The sequence below is a fragment of the Tachyglossus aculeatus genome, chromosome X1 (genome assembly GCF_015852505.1).
Source record: "Tachyglossus aculeatus isolate mTacAcu1 chromosome X1, mTacAcu1.pri, whole genome shotgun sequence".
Lineage (NCBI taxonomy): Eukaryota > Metazoa > Chordata > Mammalia > Monotremata > Tachyglossidae > Tachyglossus > Tachyglossus aculeatus.
Window position 1 is genome coordinate 93,353,772 of NC_052101.1, and position 22,214 is coordinate 93,375,985.

Below are 22,214 nucleotides of genomic sequence, written 5' to 3' on the forward strand. Positions count from 1 at the left end.
AAGCTCATCGTGGGCAGGGCATGTCTATTCATTGTTAAATTGTCCTCTCCCAAGCCCTTAGTACAGTGCTCTGCACACAGTAATAATAATAATAATAATGGCATTTGTTAAGCGCTTACTATGTGCAAAGCACTGTTCTAAGCGCTGGGGAGGATACAAGGTGATCAGGTTGTCCCACGGGGGGCTCACAGTCTTAGTCCCCATTTTACAGATGAGGTAACTGAGGCACAGAGAAGTTAAGTGACTTGCCCAAAGTCACACAGCTGATAAGTGGTGGAGCCGGGATTTGAACCCATGACTTCTTACTCCTAAGCCCGTGCTTTTTCCACTGAGCCACACTGCATCTCGGTAAGTGCTCAGTATGATTGAATGAACGAATGAACCACGCCAGCACTGGGAGCTGCGGTGCATTACTGCGGCGGGGAAGGTTCCAGCCTCCCCACTGCCCCATCGAGGCCATCCCTACCGCAGTACGGTCTTCCCAGTCTTCCAGCTGTTGGCCAGGTCTGATGCAGCTCCAGCTTCTGCCCGACCCATTCCCAGGGGCGGGATTTTATCCGCCGGTGGCATCATCCCCGTGACCGGGCCCTGTCTCTTCTGCTCAGGTGCAAAATGTGAGGTCAACACCTTCGATGGGGAGCGCTGCCTGTACGGAGCACTGAGCGATGCCATCCGACGTGAGCTGAAAGAGTACAAGCAGATCACTGCCAAGTCCATGAAGCGGGATTACTATGACGACTTCTTGCGGCGGTAAGAGACTCAGGAGCGGCATTCCCTAGGCTTTCAACCTGAGGCTAGGGTTGCCCATCTGGGCACTCCTAATGGGCAGTAGGGCCAAGTTCTTTCCCCGGGGGGTGGCTAACAAGATGTCTTGTGCCTGAGGTGAGTTTCACGAGCCTGAATCCCATCCCAACTGCTTTATCTTACAGGCAGATGGTCCTGAAAGAAGCACTGTGGGGTGGGTAATCATGTGAACATGTCCCTTAGTGCCCCATATGGGTTGGGCTGGGCCGAACCTGTAGGACTGGGGCTGGGAGGCCACCCAAATCCAATCAGACCCATCCGAGTTAGGCTTTCTACTGGCTCCCAGACCCTGCAGCCCCCTAGGTTAGACCGGGATGGGTGGGAGGCGTTGGCGGGTGGGGAGGTTTCAGATTTAGAGTGAGAATGGGGGATTGTGGTGCCTTGGCAGGACGCTAGTGGGGACGCACAACTTTTCCCACAGATCCATAGTCGTTACAGAGCTCTGCACACAGTAAGCGCTTATTAAATACAATTGAATGAAGTTTCAGGGGGCTGCTGGGGTTACTTGTCCCAGCAACCCAATGGGAAGACCGCTCGTCAAGCAATCTGTCAGTCGTATTCACTGAGCGCTTACTGTGTGCGGGGCACTGTACTAAGCGCTTGGGAGAGTACAACACAACAATAGAGCAGACACATTCCCTGCCCACAGCGAGCTCACTCGTGAGCAAACACCGGGCATGAGGCCAAGACTGGTCCCCAGGGTTCTGTCTCCGACAGCAGTACCGCGATGTTGGGAGGAACCGTGCCTCTGTTGCCCCCCTGGGTGTCCCGCCTCACGGTCAGGGACAGACAATCCAGCCTTCTTAATTTTCCCCTCTGCAAACCTAGCGTTACCAGTTCCAGATGTGGAACTGCTTCTCCCCGAATGCATCCAAATCCACTCTTGAATCTGCTGAGGTTTCTGGCTTGCCTAACTTCCCATGGAAACAGATTCCATACCCTCACCTCCCACTGGGTGAGGAGGACACTGAAGCACTCCCTGGCCCAGTTGGGGATCTCCTTCAGTCTGGCTCATTGTGCAGAGCCAGGACCGGGTGGAATCCCAGATTACCAGTCCACGCTGGGCTCCTGCAGTCCACGCATCACTTTGGGTGGTACCCTCCGCCGTCCTGGAACAGGGGCCCCTCCTTCCCCTGGTCCGGGCTGCACTCGACAGCGAGAAGCCAACCCTAGTCACAGCCCTCCCCCGGGCATTCTGGGGTCTGGCGTTTCCTCCCCTCCCTCCTCCATTCCTTTTTCGTGAGCATTTGCTGAGGCGGGAAGGGACTGGTGGGAGAGGCCTGTCTGATTTCTGGGCGCTCTGGGCTCCAGTTCTGAGGGGGATCAAGGTGGGCCTGGGCCTCACGTCTTGTGGGGTGGCCAACCACATACGTGTGGCACTCCTGCCCGAATGTGGCCGCCTACCTCAACAGCCATTAGGGTGTGAAAATGGCATGTGGGTGGGGCGTCCCATCCCTGCTCCCTCTCTTCCCTTCCTCACCCCCTCCCACTGCATTGAGGGCCCTGAGGTGGGTCAAGGCCCAATAAGGAGGAAATAGCTAGCTGGCAACATTCAGCTACTGTTACCCTTCCATCAGGGGAGCTGAGAGGGGCTTGCTTCTGCCCCAGCCCTCTGAGTTCAAGGTGGAACCGTGGGTGGCGAGCCCAGGAGTTCGAATCTGGGCAGGTCAGGACTGGATTTGACATGCGAGATGCTCGCTCCTTCCCTCTGGAATGGGACAATCACGAGTCCCCAGAAGCCTTAAGACAGGGATCTTTCCCCAGTGGCTCTCGACTCCCAGACTGACCTCATAACCGCCCCCTGGGAGGGAGACCAGCCCCTGCTCCCATGGGTCTCTTCCTCTCCCAGGCTCCTGGAGCAGGGTTACCAGAGTGACATCGTCTTCATCGTGCATGGGAAACCCTTCTGGGCCCACCGCTGTGTCCTCAGTGCCCGCAGCCCCTACTTCGCCGAGATGTTCGAGACCAAGTGGAAGGGAAAGAGTATGATAGCCCTCAAGCACCCACTGGTATGGGTCCTAGCCCTCCATCCATCTGCTCGTTTCGATCGCAAGCTCCCTCTCCTCTCAGGAGGCCCTCCTTCCTGCTTCTCTGACGCAGGTCACACCTCCTCTCCCACCTCTGTCCTTTGGCCTCTCGCTGTGCCTTTCCAACCGTGATGGAGCCGGGCTGAGGGGCCCAAGCCTGCCCCGGGCCTGATCCCCGCTGGCCGGAGCTTAGCTCCCATCGCTCTCCCGCCCCCCGCTCTGGTCTCGTGAGCCTTTCCCCGTCCCGAATGGGCTGGAGCCGGACCGGCGACGTGGAGGGAAAAATGCGACTCGGGGGAGCGGGCAGGGGCGGGCTGCAGTCCAGGGACAGGTGTGGGACTGGCAGTTTCTGAGGATGCGAGGGGAAACCCGCTGAAGGTTCTCTTGGATTTGGCTTCAGGTGCCATTTAAAATCCTGGCCCGGTGGAGCCGGGATGGTGCCCGTTTTCGGGGTTTTGCACGGCGATCCTTTGGTTGTGTGAGACCTCTTGCTCTTTCCCCCAACTTGGGGCTGTGGCGGGTTGGGGAAGGAGGAGGCCGCCCACACCTGGGCCAAGCTGCTCGTTTTTTCTCTTCTCACCCAGTCACAGTGTGTGGCGTTTCCCCTCTGACCTTTCCCCTCTCCTATCTCTAGATCAACCCTGCAGCCTTTGGCTCCCTCCTGCAGTACCTGTACACAGGTGAGCGCTTCTGGGCTTGTTGGGGGAGCCTCCTCGCAGGTGAAGCTGTGGGGAGGGCCAACCAGCTGGGGCCCTTTGAGCTCTCTCCTCCTGGCCAGTGTTTGCCACCCCTGGTTGCCGCCTTGAAAACGTGCCGCAGACCCCAGGGGCAGAGCGCACACTCTCAATCGATCAGTCAATCAGTGGCATGTATTCTTTCATTCACTTCATTCAGTCGTATTTGTTGAGCGCTTACTGTGTGCAGAGCACTGTAGTAAGCGCTTGGGAGAGTGCAGTACAATGATAAACAGACACATTCTCTCCCCACAACGAACTTACAGTCTAAGGGGCGGGGAGACAGGCACTGATATAAAGTAAATGACAGATATGTACATAAGTGCTGTGGGGCTGGGGTGGGGGGGGGATCATCATCATCAATCGTATTTATTGAGCGCTTACTGTGTGCAGAGCACTGTACTAAGCGCTTGGGAAGTACAAGTTGGCAACATATAGAGACAGTCCCTACCCAACAGTGGGCTCACAGTCACACTGTGACTGGGGGGATGAATAAAGAGAGCAAGTCAGGGCAGTGCAGAAGGGAGTGGGAGAAGAGGAAAAGGGGGCTTAGACCGGGGGGCCTCTTAGAAGAGATGTGCCCTCAGTAAGGCTTTGAAGGAGGAGAGAGTAATTTGTCCTTTGGATTTGAGGAGGGAGGGCGTTCCAGGCCAGAGGCAGGACGTGGGCGAGGTGTTCGCAGCGAGACAGGCGAGATGGAGGCAAAGTTAACACCAGAGGAGCGAAGTGTACGGGCTGGGTTGTAGAAGGAGAGAAGTGAGGTGAGGTAGGAGGGGGCAAGGTGATGGACAGCCTTGAAGCCCAGGGTGAGGAGTTTTTTTGTGTTATGCGGAAGTGGATGGGCAATCACTGGAGGTTTTTGAGGAATGGGAAGACATTTCCTGAGTGTTTTTTTAGAAAAATGGTCCAGGCAGCAGAGTGAAGTGTGGACTGGAGTAGGGAGAGAAAGAAGGCTGGGAGGTCAGCAAGGAGGCTGATGCTGTAATCCAGGCGGGATAGGATGAGTGATTGTATTAACGTGGTAACAGTTTGGATGGAGAGGAAAGGGCGTATTTTTAGCAGTATTGTGAAGGTGAGTGCTTATTCTGTGCGGAGCACTTTTCAACAGGCTTGGAGAGTACAGCCGCATGGATCAGGTAGACACGATGCTTGCCCAGAGCTGACAGACCAGAACCCAGGAGTCCTGCCTCCCAGATCGGTTTTCCTGCCCTAGATTGGGCTGCCTCCCATGGCTGTGAATGCAGTCAACCCTCATTTTCCCAAAGTTGGGGGCATCAGAGACATGCCTTCCTTCATCTGGAAAGGGGTTAGACTGAAAATGACTCCACCTTTAAGTCTGGGACCCATGCACTGTACCATTCTCAATTTTGGAGGCAGTAACCCACAGGAGGCTTCTCCTGGGGAGAGGGGTAAGGGCCGCCAGAGGGGTTCCAGAAGGTGGGGTAGCACTGAAACACCCAGATTGGGCAGGACAGAAGGAGAGGAAAGGTGTCCCGTTCTTGGGGCATGGGACTCAGCTGACTCAGCTAGGTGGGGAGGGGCTTTACTCTCCTGCAGCATTTATAAGTTTGGAAATCAGTTAACGATGTTTGAAAGTGTGTTCATGTAAAAAGAAAGCATTGTTGTTAAAGGCCTTCCGGAGGAAATTAAAAAAAAAAAAGTCTACCTAAAGTTGACCCATTAGTCGTGTTAAGGCCTGTTGAAATGGGAGTGTCCAGGAGAAATCTCGCTGTAACAAGCAGAACACATAGTGCAACTCCATGGCAATCAATCAGTCGATGGTATTTATTGAGCAGTTACCGTGTGCAGAGCACCGTACTGATGCTTGGGCGAGTACAGTACAACAGAGTTGGTAGACATGTTCTCTGCCCACAGTGAGCTTACTGTCTAGAGGGGGAAGGGAACGCATGGAACAGGGCTGCATAGAAAGAGCATTTGCCGCAACGAGGGCTTCGTAGAATTTTCGAAGCGCGTTATTTATGAACCCATGTGACAGAGATGAACGGAGCTCGGCCTATGGCATGAACGCAGGGGCGGTGGTGCCCTACCTACTGTGCCCCACTCTTTGTTGGCATTTCTAATCTCTGTGGACCCCGTGACCTTTTCATAGGCAATTCGTTGTCAGCCAGTACTCAGATTAGACCCAGGGGGTGGCACCGTTGTTTAACATACTGGCTTGTGCTCACCGTTCTTGAATCAGAACTGGGCAAGCATCCTGGTTCCTTGGGCCAGGGGCCTTGTCTTAGCCATACCCCCGTTGTCCTTTTTTTTGGTTGGCTCTTCCCACAGCCGCTTCCTATTTATGCTCCGGGCAGCCAACCCAGACCGCTGCTGCCCCGGCTGACTTCCTGTCTGCTGGCTAATGCTGAATCACCGGTGGGCCCTGAGGTTTCCCCTTGTGTGTTCCGGATTTGATCCCATTACTCTTCTGCCCGTCCCTGGGGTGGGGCCTGGCATTCTGGTCTGGTGGAAAGAGGAGGGCTCTGGGAGTCAGGCGACCTGCGTTCTAGTCCCAGCTCTGCCACTGGACTTGCTGGGTGTCCTTGGGCCAGTTGGTTCTAACCCCCTCTGGGCCTCTGTTTCCCCATCTGTAAAATGGGGATAACGATACCTGTTTTCTCCCTACCGCCTAAGGAAGTCGGGACAAAAGGGGACTATTGATGTGAAAGAATTGGGAAACAATAAAAGTTCTAGACAAATTGAAGGTGGTGGTATTGTCATCCTTTCCAGTTTCCAAATAGAGGCATTTAGCAACTCGGAAAGCTGGGGAACAGAACTTAGGAGCCCCCACATCTCCCCTCCTCCCTTTCTCCTCCCCCCAGCATTCCCTTGCAGGGGATGCTTGGCGTGAGGACATCCCTCTGATAGGGGGGGTCCCTGTTTGCACTGCCCCTGCCAGGTCGCCTTGACATTGATGTGGACTACGTGAATGACTGTAAAAGGCTGGCAAAGCAGTGCCAACTGCAACAGCTCATTGAAGACCTGGAGATCAAATGCAAGAAAGTGTATGAGTTTGGTAAGTTCCTCCCACTTCTCTAGACCCCGGGGTGGGTCAGGGATTGGCATGTATGTGCATTCCGAAAACCGGTCTTTCTGGGTCATTCCGGCAACCAATTCCCAGCTCCCCTGGGTGCCAATTGGATTGTTTCTATTTAGCACTTATTGAGCTTCAGTAATGTCCCAGCCATTTTCCTAAACAGAAAATAGATCATGGTCTCTGCCAGGGGCTGGAGAATCCACTTGAGGAGCAGTGGGTGAACACGGAGGCAGGAGGCTGGGGTGTCTGGCAGAGTCCTGCTGAAGAAGCAAGCGTAGCATAATGGATAGAGCCTGAGCCTGGGGGTCAGAAGGACCTGGTTTCTAATTCCAGCTCTGCCACTTGTCTGTTGTGTGACCTTGGCCAAGTCATTTCATTTCTGTGGGCCTCAGTTCCCTCTTCTGTAAAATGGAGATGAAGACTGTGAGCCCCATGTGAGATGTGGACTGTAACCAACCTGACTAGGTTGTATCTACTCCAGCACTTGGACCAGTGCCAGTTAAGTGCTTAACAAATACTGTTATTGTTATTATTTTTCTTCTTATTATTAATAATAATAAAAGGGAATTGTACCATGTAGGTGTCCACCCCACCACCTTAATTCAGAGACTGTCAGCACGGAAAACAGACTGATGAGTTGGAGGGACTGGGTGGTGATCTCAGCTGGGCAGTTGTTACTATTACTATTGTTATTATTCTATTTAAGTGCTTACCATGTGCAAGGCACTGTACTAAGTGCTAGGGTGAATCCAAGCAAATCAGGTTGGACACAGTCCTTGTCCCACATGGGGCTTACAGTCTTAATCCTCATTTTAGAAGCAGCGTGGCTCAGTGGAAAGAGCCTGGGCTTTGGAGTCAGAGGTCATGGGTTCGAATCCCAGCTCTGCCAATTGTCAGCTGTTTGACTTTGGGCAAGTCACTTGCCTCAGTTACCTCGTCTGTCAAATGGGGATTAAGACTATATGAGCCCCACATGGGGCAGCCTGATCACCTTGTAACCTCCCCAGCGCTTAGAATAGTGCTCTGCACATAGTAAGTGCTTAATAAATGCCGTATATATATTATAGATAAGGTAACTGAGGCACAGAGAAGTTAAGTGACTTGCCCAAGGTCACACAGCAGACAAAGGACAGGGCCAGGTTTAGAACCCAGGACCTTCTGACTCTCAGTCCCGTGATCTATCTACTAGGCCACAGGCCACAGTGCACCCACCCTATGCCCTGTTTTCTGTTGTTCTGTGAACAGGAAAAGCTGGACAAGATTGCATATAGCCAGGGAAACCACAAAACCTCCAGCCTCGTTTCTCATCAGGGGGCGGAGCCAGGCCATGAGGCTTTGCAGCATCTGATGATTTACAGGGCACCATCCTGGGCACCCCTGGGTTTGCCAGCTCTGAGATGGGGTACAAAGGCCGAGATGAACAATTGACCAAGGCCAAGCCGTATTCCAGCAAGATGAGTGGAAGCAGCGGGTCTAGAGGAAAGAGTGCGGGACTGGGAATCGGAGGACCTGGGTTCTAATCCCAGCTCTGCCACTTGGCTGCTGTGTTACCTCGGGCAAGTCACTTCACTTCTCTAGGCGTCAGGTACCTCATCTATAAAATGGGGATTAAATCCACCTCCCCCTTAGACTGTGAGTCCTGTGTGGGACAGGGACTATGTCCAATGGATTTTTTTTTTATGGTATTTGTTAAGCGCTTACTATGTGCCAGGCACTGTTTTAAGTGCTGGGGTAGATACAAGCCAATCAGATCGGATACAGTCCCGGTCCCACATGGGGTTCACAGTCTTAATCAACATTTTACAGATGAAGTTACAGAGGCACAGAGAATTTAAGTGACTATCACAGAACAGACAGGTAATGGAGCTGGTATTAGAACCCAGGAGCTTCTGATTCCCAGGCCCATGCTCTATCCAATAAGCCATGCTGCTCCTCTGATTATCTTACATGTATCCCAGTGTTTAGTGCAGTGCTTGCCGCATAGTAAACACTTAACAAATACCATTATATTACATTACTGGAGGTGAAGCCAGCTGGGGAGAAGGAACTAGGGCAGGAAGGAGCTGAGCTGTGGTGGTGGGTTTTTTCTTTTCTTTAATGGTATTTAAGCACTTACTATTTGCCAGACACTGCACTCAGCACTGGGGTAGATACAAGATAATCAGGTTGGACACAGCCCCGTTCCACATCCTGCTGCCAGTCTTAATCCCCATTGTACCGATGAGGAAACTGAGGCACAGAGAAGTGAAGCAACTTGCCCACGGTCACACAGCAGACAAGTGGTGGAACTGGGATTAGTACCCAGGCCCTCTGACTCCCGGGTTCATGCTCTTTCCACTAGGTCATGCTGCTTCTCTGATAGTTGTGAGGATGGGGATGAGAGGAACGCATCTAGTTGCCCTTCCTATTCAAGGCGACACCAGCGATAGTGAAGTTCACCTATGAATATGTCGGTGGTGGAACAGGCCAGTGTGGGATGCACCTTTCCAGCCAGATGGTGCATACAAAAAGGCTGTCTCTGGTTGTGCTGTCATGTTGGATGTTTTCAGCACCTAGCGTTTTTTTCTCTTTTACCTTCTTGTCTCTCGTTTCTTGTGAAGCTTTTGCTCAAAAAGAGCTGCTCCTTTCTTCATTCTTTATTTATTCATTCTTTAAATAAGTCATATTTATTGAGCGCTTACTGGAATTCTTCATAGCAATGCGCCATGCTGGTCTCTTCTTAGCATTTGACCCCCCAGTTTTCAGCCAGGCTAAGCATCATCATCATCATCATCATCAATCGTATTTATTGAGCGCTTCCTGTGTGCAGAGCACTGTACTAAGCGCTTGGAAAGTACAAGTTGGCAACATATAGAGACAGTCCCTACCCAACAGTGGGCTCACAGTCTGAAAGGGGGAGACAGAGAACAAAACCAAACATACTAACAATATAAAATAAATAGAATAGATATGTACAAGTAAAATAAATAAATAAATAGATAGAGTAATAAATATGTACAAACATATATACAGGTGGGATGTGGTAAAATGCACCCACCTCTCTCCCCCAGCTCAGTCTCCAGGATCTATTGTTTATTTCCGGTGTCCCTCGAGACCAGTTTTTTGAGGAGTGGGGAGACATGTCCTGAACGTTTTTGTAGGAAAACGATCCGGGCAGCAGAGTGAAGTATTGGCTGGTGCGGGGAGAGACAGGAGGCTGGGAGGTCAGCAAGGAGGCTAATGCAGTAATCTTTAGGGAAAAGGAGAGTGTGTATCCCCGGGGCCCTGGGGCAGCAGCAGGGCTCTGTCGGGAAGTGGAAATGAAAGCCCAAGTCCCTGTTGGGAGTTGTGGTGGAGACCCGTGGCGTTCTCACGAGACTCTGTGTGCTTTCTCCTGCAGTGGCCTCCAAACCGGGGACCTGTGTGAAGGTGCTGACCATTGAACCCCTCGCCAACTGCCAGCTCCAAGAGGACCTGGCTCTACTGGCTGACTGCGCGCTGCCCCCTGAACTTCGGGTAGGACCCGCCTGACGTTCCAGGCCCCCTTTCTGCCCTGGGGATGCTGACTCAGTGGGTGCCGTTCTTCAAGAATGTTTGCTGCATTTTTCCCTTGTTTGGGGAGGGAAGGAGAGGGAGAGAAGCATGGTTGGGGAACTTGAGAGGAAAAGAACTTGTGACCTCAAACCTTCCAAAGATTAGCTCAGGGAATCACACTGCCCTCCCTCCCAAATGGGAGCTTACAGCTTGGAGGCTGTTCGTTCTAGAAGCCTCGGCTCTTCGGTTCTGTGGAACTGTGGAAAACTGGCTGGGAATGAGGGGTTTCTCAGAAGTCCAAGGAAAGGGGGGTCATCCACCCTGAGCTTTCAAATGAAACTCGTTGTTGACATTCCTGCCCTCGATCGGGCGATGTTTAGTTGAGCTCTGTTTATAGCCGCCATTAGGAAAGAACGCAAACCTGTGGAAGGTGGCTCGAAGCAGCCCTGTATTTGAGATCAGGACTCAGGTTGAACAGCTGGAGACTTTATGATTCCCATTGTGGACCCCTAAGCATTTGAGTTTCTCCCCAGCCTGCCCAGGGATAAGAGATCTCCCTGCTGTGCTCAGAGTTCTGGGTGCCTCCTTCAAGTGAGCTGAGGAGCACAGACCCCTGACCACTGGACCCACCCTGGAAGACAAGCAGCTGGGGGTCATTTTGGTGGGGGAGGTGGAGGGATGCTTAGTGTAAACTTGACTTTCTCCTGTGATGTACACCGTTGGCTGTCATTTTGATTTTCTTCCTGAAATCTGCGTTAACTGTGATTGGGCCTGGAGACTGTCTCCCCCCCGACCCCCTGCCAAAGAAAATTTGAGCACTGTGGGATTATGGCCTTGGAATGTTGAGGTCGGGCCATATTGGCATCTGAGTTGTAGGAGTAGTGATAATAATAGTATTTATTGAGCACCCAATCAATCAATCAATCTATCATATTTATTGAGCGCTTACTGTGTGCAGAGCACTGTATTAAGCGCTTGGGAAGTACAAGCTGGCAACATATGGAGACAGTCCCTACCCGACAGTGGGCTCACAGTCTAGAAGGGGGAGACAGAGAACAAAACCAAACATACTAACAAAATAAAATAAATAGAATAGATAGGTACAACTAAAATAAATAAATGGAGTAATAAATATGTACAAACGTATATACATATATACAGGTGCTGTGGGGAAGGGAAGAAGGTAAGATGCGGGGTATGGAGAGGGGGACGAGGGGGAGAGGAAGGAAGGGGCTCAGTCTGGGAAGGTCTCCTGGAGGAGATGAGCTCTCAGTAGGGCCTTGAAGGGAGGAAGAGGACTGCAACACACTGTACTAAGCTTTTGGGAAAGTTCCACAGAACCAGGAGATAAGTTCCTTGCCCACAAGGAATTTGCAGTCTAACAGGGAGACCCACAAAATGTTTAGAAATAGTGGAATTGGCATAAGTGATTAAATGAGCAATGGAATGTGCATATATGCACAAGTGCTCAGAGTGGGAATAAATAGATATAAGTGCTAGAGGCGGTGCTTGGGTAGATAGGATTCGGGGTTTTAGAGGAGGTGGCACTTTAAATGGGCTCTGAAGGTGAGGAGGGGTGAGATCTGGTGGACTGGGCCATGGAGGAGTTCCAAGCCCAGGGGACAGCTTGACCAAGGGGTCTGAGGTGGGTGGGATGAGAATGGGGTACAGAAGGTTGATCATCATCATCATCATCATCAATCATATTTATTGAGCGCTTACTGTGTGCAGAGCACTGTACTAAGCGCTTGGGAAGTCCAAGTTGGCAACATATAGAGACAGTCCCTACCCAACAGTGGGCTCACAGTCTAAAAAATGTAGATGAGGAGTGAAGAGTATAAGCAAGGGAAGAGCAGGTGAGGAGTGCTGGTATGTGAAGCAGATAGAACTGGTGGAGTGCCTTGAAGCCAACGGTCAGGGTTTCTGTTTGATGCAGGTGTCTGTTATATTGTGCTTTACTCTCTCAAGTGTGTAGTATGGCACAGTGCTGTATGCACAATAAATGCTCAGTAAATATAATCAACTGGTTAACGCACCGGGCAGTGGACAGCCTTTGGAGGCTTTTGAAGAAAGGGGAGATGTGTACTGGCCTCTCACTCTCTGTAAGCAGTTCACCCCCTTATCCCTATCTCCTCCCCAACTTCCCTCCCAGAAACTGAGCAACAGCACTAGTAACCTAACTAGGAAGGCCTTGAATACAACTCTGCCTCAACCAAGGGAAGATGGGTCTTCCTGTGTGGGTATGTTTTCTTCTTGGGGACTGTCAGTCAACTAAAGCAGCATGACTTAGTGGAAAGAGCATAGGCTTGGGAGTCAGAGGATGCGGGTTCTAATCCCGGCTCCGCCACTTGTCTGCTGTGGGTAAGCCACTTCATTTCTCTGTGCTTCAGTTACCTCATCTGTAAAATGGGGGTTAAGACTGTGAGCCCCATGTGGGACAACCTGATTACCTTGTATCTACCCCAGTACTTAGAACAGTGCTTGGCACATAGTAAGCGCTTAACAAATACCATAATAATAATAATAATTAACTAATATCTATATCATGCATATATACACATATATGTATATATACATCTTCCCCAGATTGTAGACCATTCATTCGGTCATAATTATTGAGCACTTACAGTGTGCAGAGAGTACTGAACTGAGCACTTGGGAGAGTACAGTACAACAATAAACAGACACATGCCCTGCCCACAACGAACTTGTAGTCTAGGGGGTGGAGTCAGACATTAATATAAATAAATGAATTACAGATATGTACATAAGGGCTGTGGGGCTGGGAAGGGGGAAGAACAAAGGGAGCAAGTCAGGGAGTGGGAGAAGAGGAAAGGGGCGCTTAGGAATCTCTTGGAGGAGATTTACTTTCAATAAGGCTTTGAAGTGGGAGGAGAGTAATTGTCAGATTTGAGGAGGGAGGGCGTTCCAGGCCAGAGGCAATCTGTGAGCTGGGTGGTCGGCAGTGAGATTGACAAGATCAGGGCACAATGAGAAGATTTGTGCTAGGCTCTTGGGATTTTTGTTAAAGAATGGGCATGATCCCTGTTCTCAGCAAGGTACATTTCACGGGGTGGGGGGGTGGGGGAGAGACAAACACCTGACATCCATCAATCAATTGATCAATTGTTTATATTGAGCATTTACTCTGCAGAGCACTGTGCTTAAGTATTTAGTCCAGTAGTCTGCTCAATTCATGCCATTTTTTGGGAGAGCACAGTAGTTAGTCGACCTGATATATCTGCTGTCAAGGAACATACACAATTGAGCAACATAACAATCAGTCAATCAGTGGTATTTATTGAGCCCTTACTATGTGCAGAACACTGGTCTAAGTCGTTGGGAGAGTACGATATCAGGGAGTAAGCCGACACAAACAGTGGGCAATATTAACACAAGGTATTGAAGGGGGAAGAAGTGGGATTAATCGGGGAAAACTTCCTGGAGGGAAGGATCCCTGAGTTGTGATTTGCAAACTTCCCCTCCTTTTTCTTCCTTTTTTGCTGCTTCTCTTTCCACTTTCCACTTCTCTTCCCCATTTCCACTTTCATTTTGGTATTATGATGTTCTTGGTCTTTACCATTGGGTGTCACTAAAGACAAGAGATATTTGCCATCCCCTTTCCCCACTATCTTTTCTTCCTTGAGTAGAGAGGCTAATTTGGGGAGGGAGAGGGGGAGATGAAGATGTGTGTGTGTGTTTGTTTTGAGGGGAGGCACATCAAGGCCTAAACCCCGGGTTTCATTTCCTTTATATGTAGATTATATTTTATATATATATATATTCTTTTGTATATATGTTTGTACATATTTATTACTCTATTTTCCCTGTACATATCTATTCTATTTTGTTAGTATGTTTGTTTTTGTTCTGTGTCTCCCCCTTTTAGACTGTGAGCCCACTGTTGGGTAGGGACTGTCTCTGTATGTTGCCAACTTGTACTTCCCAAGCGCTTAGTACAGTGCTCTGCACACAGTAAGCGCTCAGTAAATACGATTGATTGATTGATTGATTGATTTTGCTCATTTTTCCCCTACCTAGACAGCTCTTCTTCCTGGAAGCTATGGTCCGTCGATGTACAGTGCTTAGTGCAGTATTTTGCCACCTAGTCAGTGGTAAATAAATACTATTCCTAATCCATGAAAGGGTTGAATGGCCCTCTTGCTGGGTTGTTTCCTGCCCCAGTGCCAACTGCAGCCCAAACAGCGGGGCCAGAGCTGCCCAGCCCCTGTGGCATGGGGTTTAGCTGGTGGAAAGGGGTCCCTGGAGGTGATCAGAGCCTATTTGCCCCTGGATCTGCTGTTAAGCAATGGTATTTATTGAGCATTTACTGTGTGCAGAGCACTGTACTGTGTCAAGCAAGCCCTTCATGGTGAGCTGGAGCAGTTCTCCTCACCTAAAAGGAACTCAGTCTCCACCTCTGTTCCCAGGAAATGATCCTGCTCAGTACGGACCCCTCAGTAGGGTGAGGGAAGAGACTAAAGACCTTGTCAGGACTGGATCCTAAGCTCTTGGATGGGTCAGAATGGGTGCTGACTGGTGCTGCCTCATTAGTATTGTGGAGGCTGCAGAAGCAGCTGGCCCCCTCGGGTTTTTACCGAGCTGGGGTCATTGTTTCCAGTTGTCAAGCAGAGCTGGGAGTTGCTTCTCAAGGCTGGAGTGGAACAGTCATCTCCCCAGCCAATTCCACAGGGCCGTCGGGGGCATTTCTCTCCTCAGAGGAGCCTGCGCCCACCCGCCCGGCCCACGGTGCCCAAGGAGCACAAAGGGCTCGTTCAGGCTCTGCCATGGTGGCCTGGCTCAGATCCCCTCCTCTCAGGGCCTGCTCCAGCCGGGGTCCTTGGAGAAAGCAGCAGGTTTCCTAGAGGGAGGAATGGAGGCTGAGCCTTCTGACAGCCGGGCACACGCCCGAACTCTCTAGCCATGCCATTAGAGGGGCTGGAGTTACAGGCAAGGGGTAGCCACTGGGGAACTGTGAGTAATGCTCTACAACTCAGGAGTTATTCCCAGAGAGTGCTGGAGAAAGCCAAAGAAAGTTTCCTGCACGACGTCTTTGCCCTCTGACTTTTTCTCTCTCTCTTCCCCTTCTCCAACACACACACATACACACACTCACTCACTCTCACTCACTCACTCATGCTTCCATCATTCTGTCGCAGTTTTCCCAGCTAAGAGGGGAGAGGAACGCAGCCTCAGCAGCCTCATCTTCCATAGGATTATGGGGAGAATGACTTGTATGAAGAACTTAGAAAAAGGAGCCTTGGTCATGGGGCTGGGTGTCAAATGGGACCGATCCTCTGAGGACATGAAGTGGGTTGGTCAGCTTTCATCTCCCTGACCAGCCACCAGCACTGGGGGAATGTGCTGAAGCATATGTTGAACATATGAGAAGCAGCATGGCCTAGTGGCAAGTGCACGGGCTTGGGATTCGGAGGTCATGGGTTCTAATCCTGCCTCCGCTGCTTGTCTGCTGTGACCGTGGGCAACTCACTTAACTTCTCCGTGCCTCAGTTACCTCATCTGTAAAATGAGGACTGAGACTGTGAGCCCCACGTGGGACAACCTGATTACCTTGTGTTTACCCCAGTGTGTAGAACAGTGCTTGGCACATAGTAAGCACTTAACAAATGCCATCATTGTTATTGTTGTTATTGTTATGTTCCTGTTGAGACACCATCCCCCCACTCGCCAACCCCCCAGGCTGGTCCTCAAGGTCCCCAGAGAATCAGGTGGTCAGCAATCTTCTCCCCACTCCAAGCCTTTGACAGCGCTTAGGCGGCATCCACGTCCGTTGAGAGATCCGGACGGCAGGCTCAGATGTTTCACCAGCTGCAGGTGGCAGACTGGGGAGAGCGGAGCCGAGACGTCACGTTCCAACCGATCCGGGTCACGTTAGGCTGCCAGGCTGCATTGAGGCAAAGCAGCCCCTTCCTTGGCCGCATGAGGAGAGTGGCTGAGGTTGAAGTCTGAGGGAGTAGAGCCCCAAGGTAGGGAAGGCCTGGCCTCCCTCTCCTCAGGCCCTCCCTCCTTCCCTCCCCAGGTGGGCTTTGGTGAGCTGCCCTTCGATAGTACTGACAACTTCAGCAGCTGTCCTGATGTCTGCTTCCGGGTGGCCAACTACAACTTCTTGTGTCATAAGGTATGGTGGCAACTCCTGGCCCCTCCCGCTGCCTCTCCCCCATCCCCACCCAGGGTCACCAACCCCCCTGACACTCCCCTATTTTCCTTTCTTTCCCTTAATCCCTCCCCCTGCCTGGCTTCCCCCTCCCCTGGCCTGAGTGTGGGTAACGGCTGCTCTGAAGGGTGAGGAACAACTGACTTCTCTTCCGGTGGCCATCTTGTTGCCCGGGATGGGAAGGAACTAAGAGTGTCGATGGGCATCGGCTGAGCGCTGGCCTGGTTTCTTTTCTCCCCTACCCTCTCAGCCCCTGGAAAGGGGGCCCGCGGGAGGAAGAAAGGGGGATGCTGCTGAATGTGTAAGCGGAGCCCTGAGACCCCTACGGAGCCGTTGTCGGGGGTTCCTGCCGTGACTTAGCAGAGTCCATTTAAGCCTGGCCCTGCCGTGGCTGAGAGCCAGATGAGGAGTGAGAACCTCCGGCTGGGGCGGGCAGGTTGGGCGAGGGCCAGGTCCAGTGGTGAATGAGGCCTGAACCTTGGCACGGTGGCTCTGAGCAGGGGCGCATGGGGAAGGCTCTGGGGAGGATGGAGGGAAGGGGGTTAGGGGATTGGGAAGAAAGGGACTGGAGAGCCATTTGCTGCTCTTTGAAAGAAGTGGTAAGTGGCTCCCAGAGAACACAAACAAAGGCAACCCCATGCCTACCCTCCAACTGCTCTCAGCCATTGCTCCTGGCAGCCCCCGTGTGCTTGATCGCCTCCACTCTGAAACCAACTCTGCCCCACTCACCGTTATAAAATGCATTCGGTGGGGTGCTAGCAAGAAAAACACCGTGGATTTTGGTGGTGGCGGCCCCCTGTGCATATGTGTCTGTCTCTTAGGGTCAGTAGGGCCGGCCAGGCCTGGCCTCAGCTCTGTTGGAGTGATGGACAGGTGTGCCCCAGCGGGGTAACTCTGCTGAAGGGCCTCCCGTGTTGCCTCCCCACAGGCCTTCTTCTGTGGCCGCAGTGACTATTTCAAGGCCCTGCTGGAGGATCACTTCTGTGAGAGTGAGGAGCTGCAGGCCCAGCCCGAAATCCCTGTGGTGACACTGCACAACATCTCCGAGGACATCTTCATCCGCGTGCTCTACTACATCTACAGTGACGATACCGAGGTGAGTCCCCTGCCAGCATCCAGCCTCAAGGGGCCTGGGGTTTGGCCGCCCCTGATTCATTCATTCAGTCGTATTTATTGAGCGCTTACTGTGTGTACTGAGCGCTTGGGAAGTACAAGTCGGCAACATATAGAGACGGTCCCTACCCAACAACGGGCTGATCAGGTCTGGGAGGGCCAGAGTTGTTAAGCCCCTGGAGCTCAGGGCCCTGGGGCTGCCCATTTTTCACGGAGAGTGGCTGGTGCCTTCCAGAATCCGGACCTAGGCCGGTGGGGGCTGTGGAGGGGAGGAGAGGGGGACGCGGGGAGGGCAGACAGTGAGAGATTCCCTTGTCCAGCTGGGAGCACTCTCCTGCACCAAGATTCCCCTTGTCAGACCGATTTACACTCCTCCTGAGATAGGGCCAGACTGTGAAGACAAGGCCAGGCCCAAGTGTAGCAGAAGAGGACCTGAAGGTCATAGTTTACCAGGAATCGAATGAGTCAGCCATGGAGTGTTGTTCACAGAGAAAATAGCCTGGCCCTGGGATGACAGGAGTGTGACGCGCAAGAGTCAGGAAGCAAACTCTTCCCTATCCTCTGCACTGCGCTACTCAGATCTTTGGTAGAGATTCCATCCGGTTTCGGTCATCACACTTTAAAAAGGACAGGGGAGATACTGGAGAGGGTCCAGAGAAAAGTGTCAGAGGCGATTAATGGATGGAAAAGTGGATCCTGGGAGGAAAGGCTAAAGATATTGAGGCGGTTTATCCTTGGGGAAAAGAAGTCTGAAGGTGACTGAAAAAATAACTGTCTTCAGTTGCATGAAGGATTTTCCTGGGGAGGAGGCTGACCAGCTGTTCTCCATGTTCTCTGAGTACCAAACAAGAAAAAGGAATCAGGACAGATTTCAGTTGGCCACAGGGACGAACTTCCTGACTGCCGGGTTCATAGAACATGGGAACAGGCCTTCGAGAGAGGTCATGGAGTCTCCATCCCGGGATTTTTTTAAGGAAACAGTAAACAGTCAGCTCTCTGGAGTGGTTTAGTTGTTCACCCTCATGGAGGCAGGGGGCTGGACTGCCTGACCTCTCCAAGTCCCTTCCAAGAGTGTTATTTTAGGATTCTGATTCTCCGATCATTTCTGGAAAGACGTGTTGGATATCTGGCATGGGGACTGGTTTCTGATCACCGCCTTTATTGAAACATAACCAGAAGCCTGGAAAAAACAATGAGCAGACTTTCCCTTTAAAGGTCTATTTTTGTTTCCAGTGTAAAGCTGGGACTGCTCTGAGGAATTCACTTGCTGCCAACATCGAGTCCAGCCCTCCTGCAAGTGTGCGTCTGTCTCTTCACCCCCATGTCCTCGGGTGTCCCCTCGTCTTCCGATCTCCCTCTCTCCCTTCCTTGCGTGTGTGTCCTCGTGTTCTCTCTCTTCTCCCTCCCACTCTAATAATAATAATTGTGGTATTTGTTGAGTTCTTATTACATGCCAGACATTGTGGTAGATACAAGATGATCAGGTCCCACTTGGGGCTTACAGTCCAAGTAGGAGGGAGAACAGGTATTGAATCCCCATTTGGCAGAGGAGAGGTCCGAGGCCCCGAGAAGTGAAGTGACCTGCTCAAGGACACACAGCAGACAAGTGGCAGAGCTGGGATTAGAACCCAGGTCCTCCAACTCCCAGGCCCATACTCTGCACTAGGCTATTGCTGCTTCTCTTTCTAACCCTCTTCCCAGTGAGCATGAACATGCAGACTTATATGTCTCTGTTTCGCTGTCTTCCCCCTTCCCTCCACATTCACCTATTCATGATTGCTAGGATGGGGCCAGAGAGGGGCAGGGAATGGAGAATGATCCCATGGGTGTGCTCCAGCCTACTGCTTAGAGCCCCTGCGGTGGGCCCGACCTGGCTTTCGGCTCCGTGGTCAGGCAGTTCTAAGAGCCGTGTATAGTCTGAATGATGTAGATTGCCACACTGAGACATATGGGCTGGCCCAGCCCGGGGCAGGGCTGATGGGTGAGGAGGCGGGGACAGGAGGGCAGCTAAGCTCTGCAAAGGCACTGTGGCAGGGAGCAGAGGGGACAGGAGGTGAGGTAGGGGGTGTTGGTGCCTCCAGGAGTAGAGGAAAATCTTCCCCCGCCCCTCTCCCCCTCCCTTTTCGGGCTTCTGTCTGCTGGGCTGGGACCCCGGTCGATGGCCGAGAGCATCAGATGGTGCGTTGGCACGCACGTATGAAGGGTAGGGAGCCCAGGCCAAACTGGATGGGCGGGATTGCACTGTGTCCACGGAGCGCCGTCTCACCTGGAACGGAGGCCAGACCTCCGGCCCTGAGGCCCGGCTGAAGTCAGGCTGGACCCGGGAGGGGTCCAGAGCCAGGCCTCTGACTGGGCCCGCTGTGTCCGCAGCTGTCCCCGGAGAACGCCTATGAGGTGCTGGGAGTGGCCGACATGTACTTGCTGCCTGGCTTGAAGCGCTTGTGTGGGCGGAGCCTGGCCCAGGTCCTGGATGAGGACAACGTGGTGAACATCTGGAAGGTGGCAAAACTCTTCCAGCTGACCCGGCTGGAAGACCAGTGCACTGAATACATGGCCAAGATCATTGAGAAGGTGACAGGGGACGGAAGGGCCAACCCGAAACATCTCCCTTTGTGGCCAATCACGGCGGGCCTGCGATTTGCTTACCCCGCTACCCCTGTGCCTGACTGGTGGTGAGGAAAGAGCGGAGGAGACTAAATGCCAGTCCTCCACCCCCATGGTGTCTTTCATTCATTCAATCTTATTTATTGAGCGCTTACTGTGTGCAAAGCACTGTACTAAGCACTTGGGAGAGTACAATAGTACTTGGGAGTACTAAGTACTTGGGGCTAGACACATTCCCTGCATCCCGCTCCTATGCACGACTGGTTGTGAGGAAAGCGTGGTGGAGACTTAGATTCTCCTACCCCCATCACTTTAGTCCAGGGCCCTGGGTGCCGGCACCGTGTGCCCCCCCCCACCCCCGATACCTCCCCACTCTTCTTGCCCACTTCTTCCCTCCCCCATCCCCTACAGCTGGTGGAGCAGGCCGAGTTTGCGGAGGCTGTGAAGGAGGAAGCAGAGGCAGTGGCCGAGCGGCAGGAGACGGACTCCATCCCCCTGGTGGATGACATTCGCTTCCATATCACCAGCAATGTCCAGACCTACAGTGCCATCGAGGAGGCCAACCAGAAGCTGGAGGCCTTGGAAGGTCTGCTGGCTAACATCGGGCTCGAGTGCTGAGGACCCCAGGCACTTCCTGCTCCCTCGCTTAGGGCCCGGCATATCCCTTGGTCGACAGTGGACCAATACCGACAACCCCAGGCCCAGGTCTCTCCCTGGACTCTAGCTTCTGCTTCCACTCCCCTCTTTCTGGCCGGGGTGGACTACAGAGAGGAAGGCGTCTGGGCCGTCAGAGGGAGAATTTCCCCAACCTCACTGCACCTTCTCTTCCGCACCCCGCACCCCCACCCCAGAATGATTTTGGAATGCCTCCAGTGCGTTTTGAGGGGGTGGGGAACACTTGGGTTGCTGCATCCTTATGGGAAGCTCAAACTCTGGCTAAAAATACAGGCATTGAAATGGATAGCTTGTTTTACTGGACAGGAATGGGAGAAGGGTGGGGTGTGGAGGTGTGTTCTCCCACCTCTCCCCCTCAAGTCAGGCTGAGACAGCGAGGAGGGGTTCAAACATTTTGGGGCCCTGGCCTTGCTGCCTCTCTGTACCCCCTTCCGCCCCGGGGAGGGGTCAAGTGTGGGCATGTTTTCCACCTCCAAGGCCAGGATTGTCACTGCTAGCTCACCTCCCTCCTAGCGGCCTCTGCTCCTTGGGCTCCGCACAGAGGGGATCTCGCGAGTGAGGCCCTCCCCAGTGCTGTGCTGACAGACAAGCCTCTCTGTTCAGCTTTGTAGTGAGCCTTCTCCTGGGAGGGGAGGCTCAACTGCTCTCCCCAGGGCTCTCCGTCTTGAGGATCCCTGCCTTCCACCAGACGAGAAAGATGCCTTTCCCCAGTCAGCTCTCCTGAGATTACCCTTCCCTTTCTTGGGGCAGGAAACCTGTCCACTGCAACGGGACAGGAGGGTTTCTGCTGCCTTCCTTCCTGCCCACTCAGGTGGACAAGGGGCAGGCCCTCCCCTTCCAGTTTGGGGGAGCCGTTCCAAGTGGGCCCGAGTTTCCGGGGCCGCACCTGGAGGCCCCATCCCAGGGAGCCAAGCCTGAGCCGGGGACCCAGCCGTGGCATTGCCCGCCGGGCCGGATGGCGGAGGCTGCCCCCCATGGTTGCCGGGCAGGCGGGAGGAACATCCACGGAGCTGGGCGGGGGGCCAGGACCGGAAGGGTGCCAGGGGAGGATGGCAATCCATTGGCTGGGCCGAGTGCCCAGCCTGGGAATAGCAACAGGGCTGAAGGTCAGGAGAGTGGCTGACAGAGCCAAGGCCTGGCACCTCGAGGGGTTTGACCACCAGCAGCAAGGGCAGGGGAATGGCTACCCACTTGCCTAGTAATAGCAGCCATTTAAGGAGAGAGAGCAGGGTGTTTGGGGGTGGGAGGGTGCCCTAGTGGGGTAACTGGACTGGGGCCTGGGCTCAACTGCCTCTGTCTCCAGGGGTGACTCAAACTCAAGCGGGTGCAGCTGGGCTCTCTTGGCTCGGTATCTCCTCAGCTTTGATTAGTAATCGTGATAATGGTATTAAACGAGTGCTTACTATGTGGTAAGCACTGGGGTAAATGTGAGAATGAGCTTGGGTGCAGTCCCTGCTGACCCGGGGCTCTCAACCTAAGAGGGAAGGAGAACAGGTATCTCGCCGCAATTTACAGATGAGGAAACTGAGGCC

General features: G+C 52.8%; 1 protein-coding gene across 1 annotated transcript in view; it reads left to right on the forward strand.

Annotated features, from left to right (window-relative positions):
* Window positions 1-21,234, forward strand: part of ABTB1 (ankyrin repeat and BTB domain containing 1) — a 37,476-nt gene extending 16,242 nt beyond the window's left edge. Inside the window, exons 4-12 of the mRNA XM_038739824.1 lie at window positions 606-750; window positions 2,654-2,813; window positions 3,466-3,511; window positions 6,465-6,581; window positions 9,982-10,097; window positions 16,156-16,254; window positions 17,219-17,386; window positions 19,774-19,974; window positions 20,419-21,234. Of these exons, the coding sequence (XP_038595752.1) occupies window positions 606-750; window positions 2,654-2,813; window positions 3,466-3,511; window positions 6,465-6,581; window positions 9,982-10,097; window positions 16,156-16,254; window positions 17,219-17,386; window positions 19,774-19,974; window positions 20,419-20,625 (1,259 nt within the window). The 3' untranslated portion in view covers window positions 20,626-21,234. The remainder of the gene's footprint in view (window positions 1-605; window positions 751-2,653; window positions 2,814-3,465; window positions 3,512-6,464; window positions 6,582-9,981; window positions 10,098-16,155; window positions 16,255-17,218; window positions 17,387-19,773; window positions 19,975-20,418) is intronic.
* The last annotated feature ends 980 nt before the right edge of the window (window positions 21,235-22,214 follow it).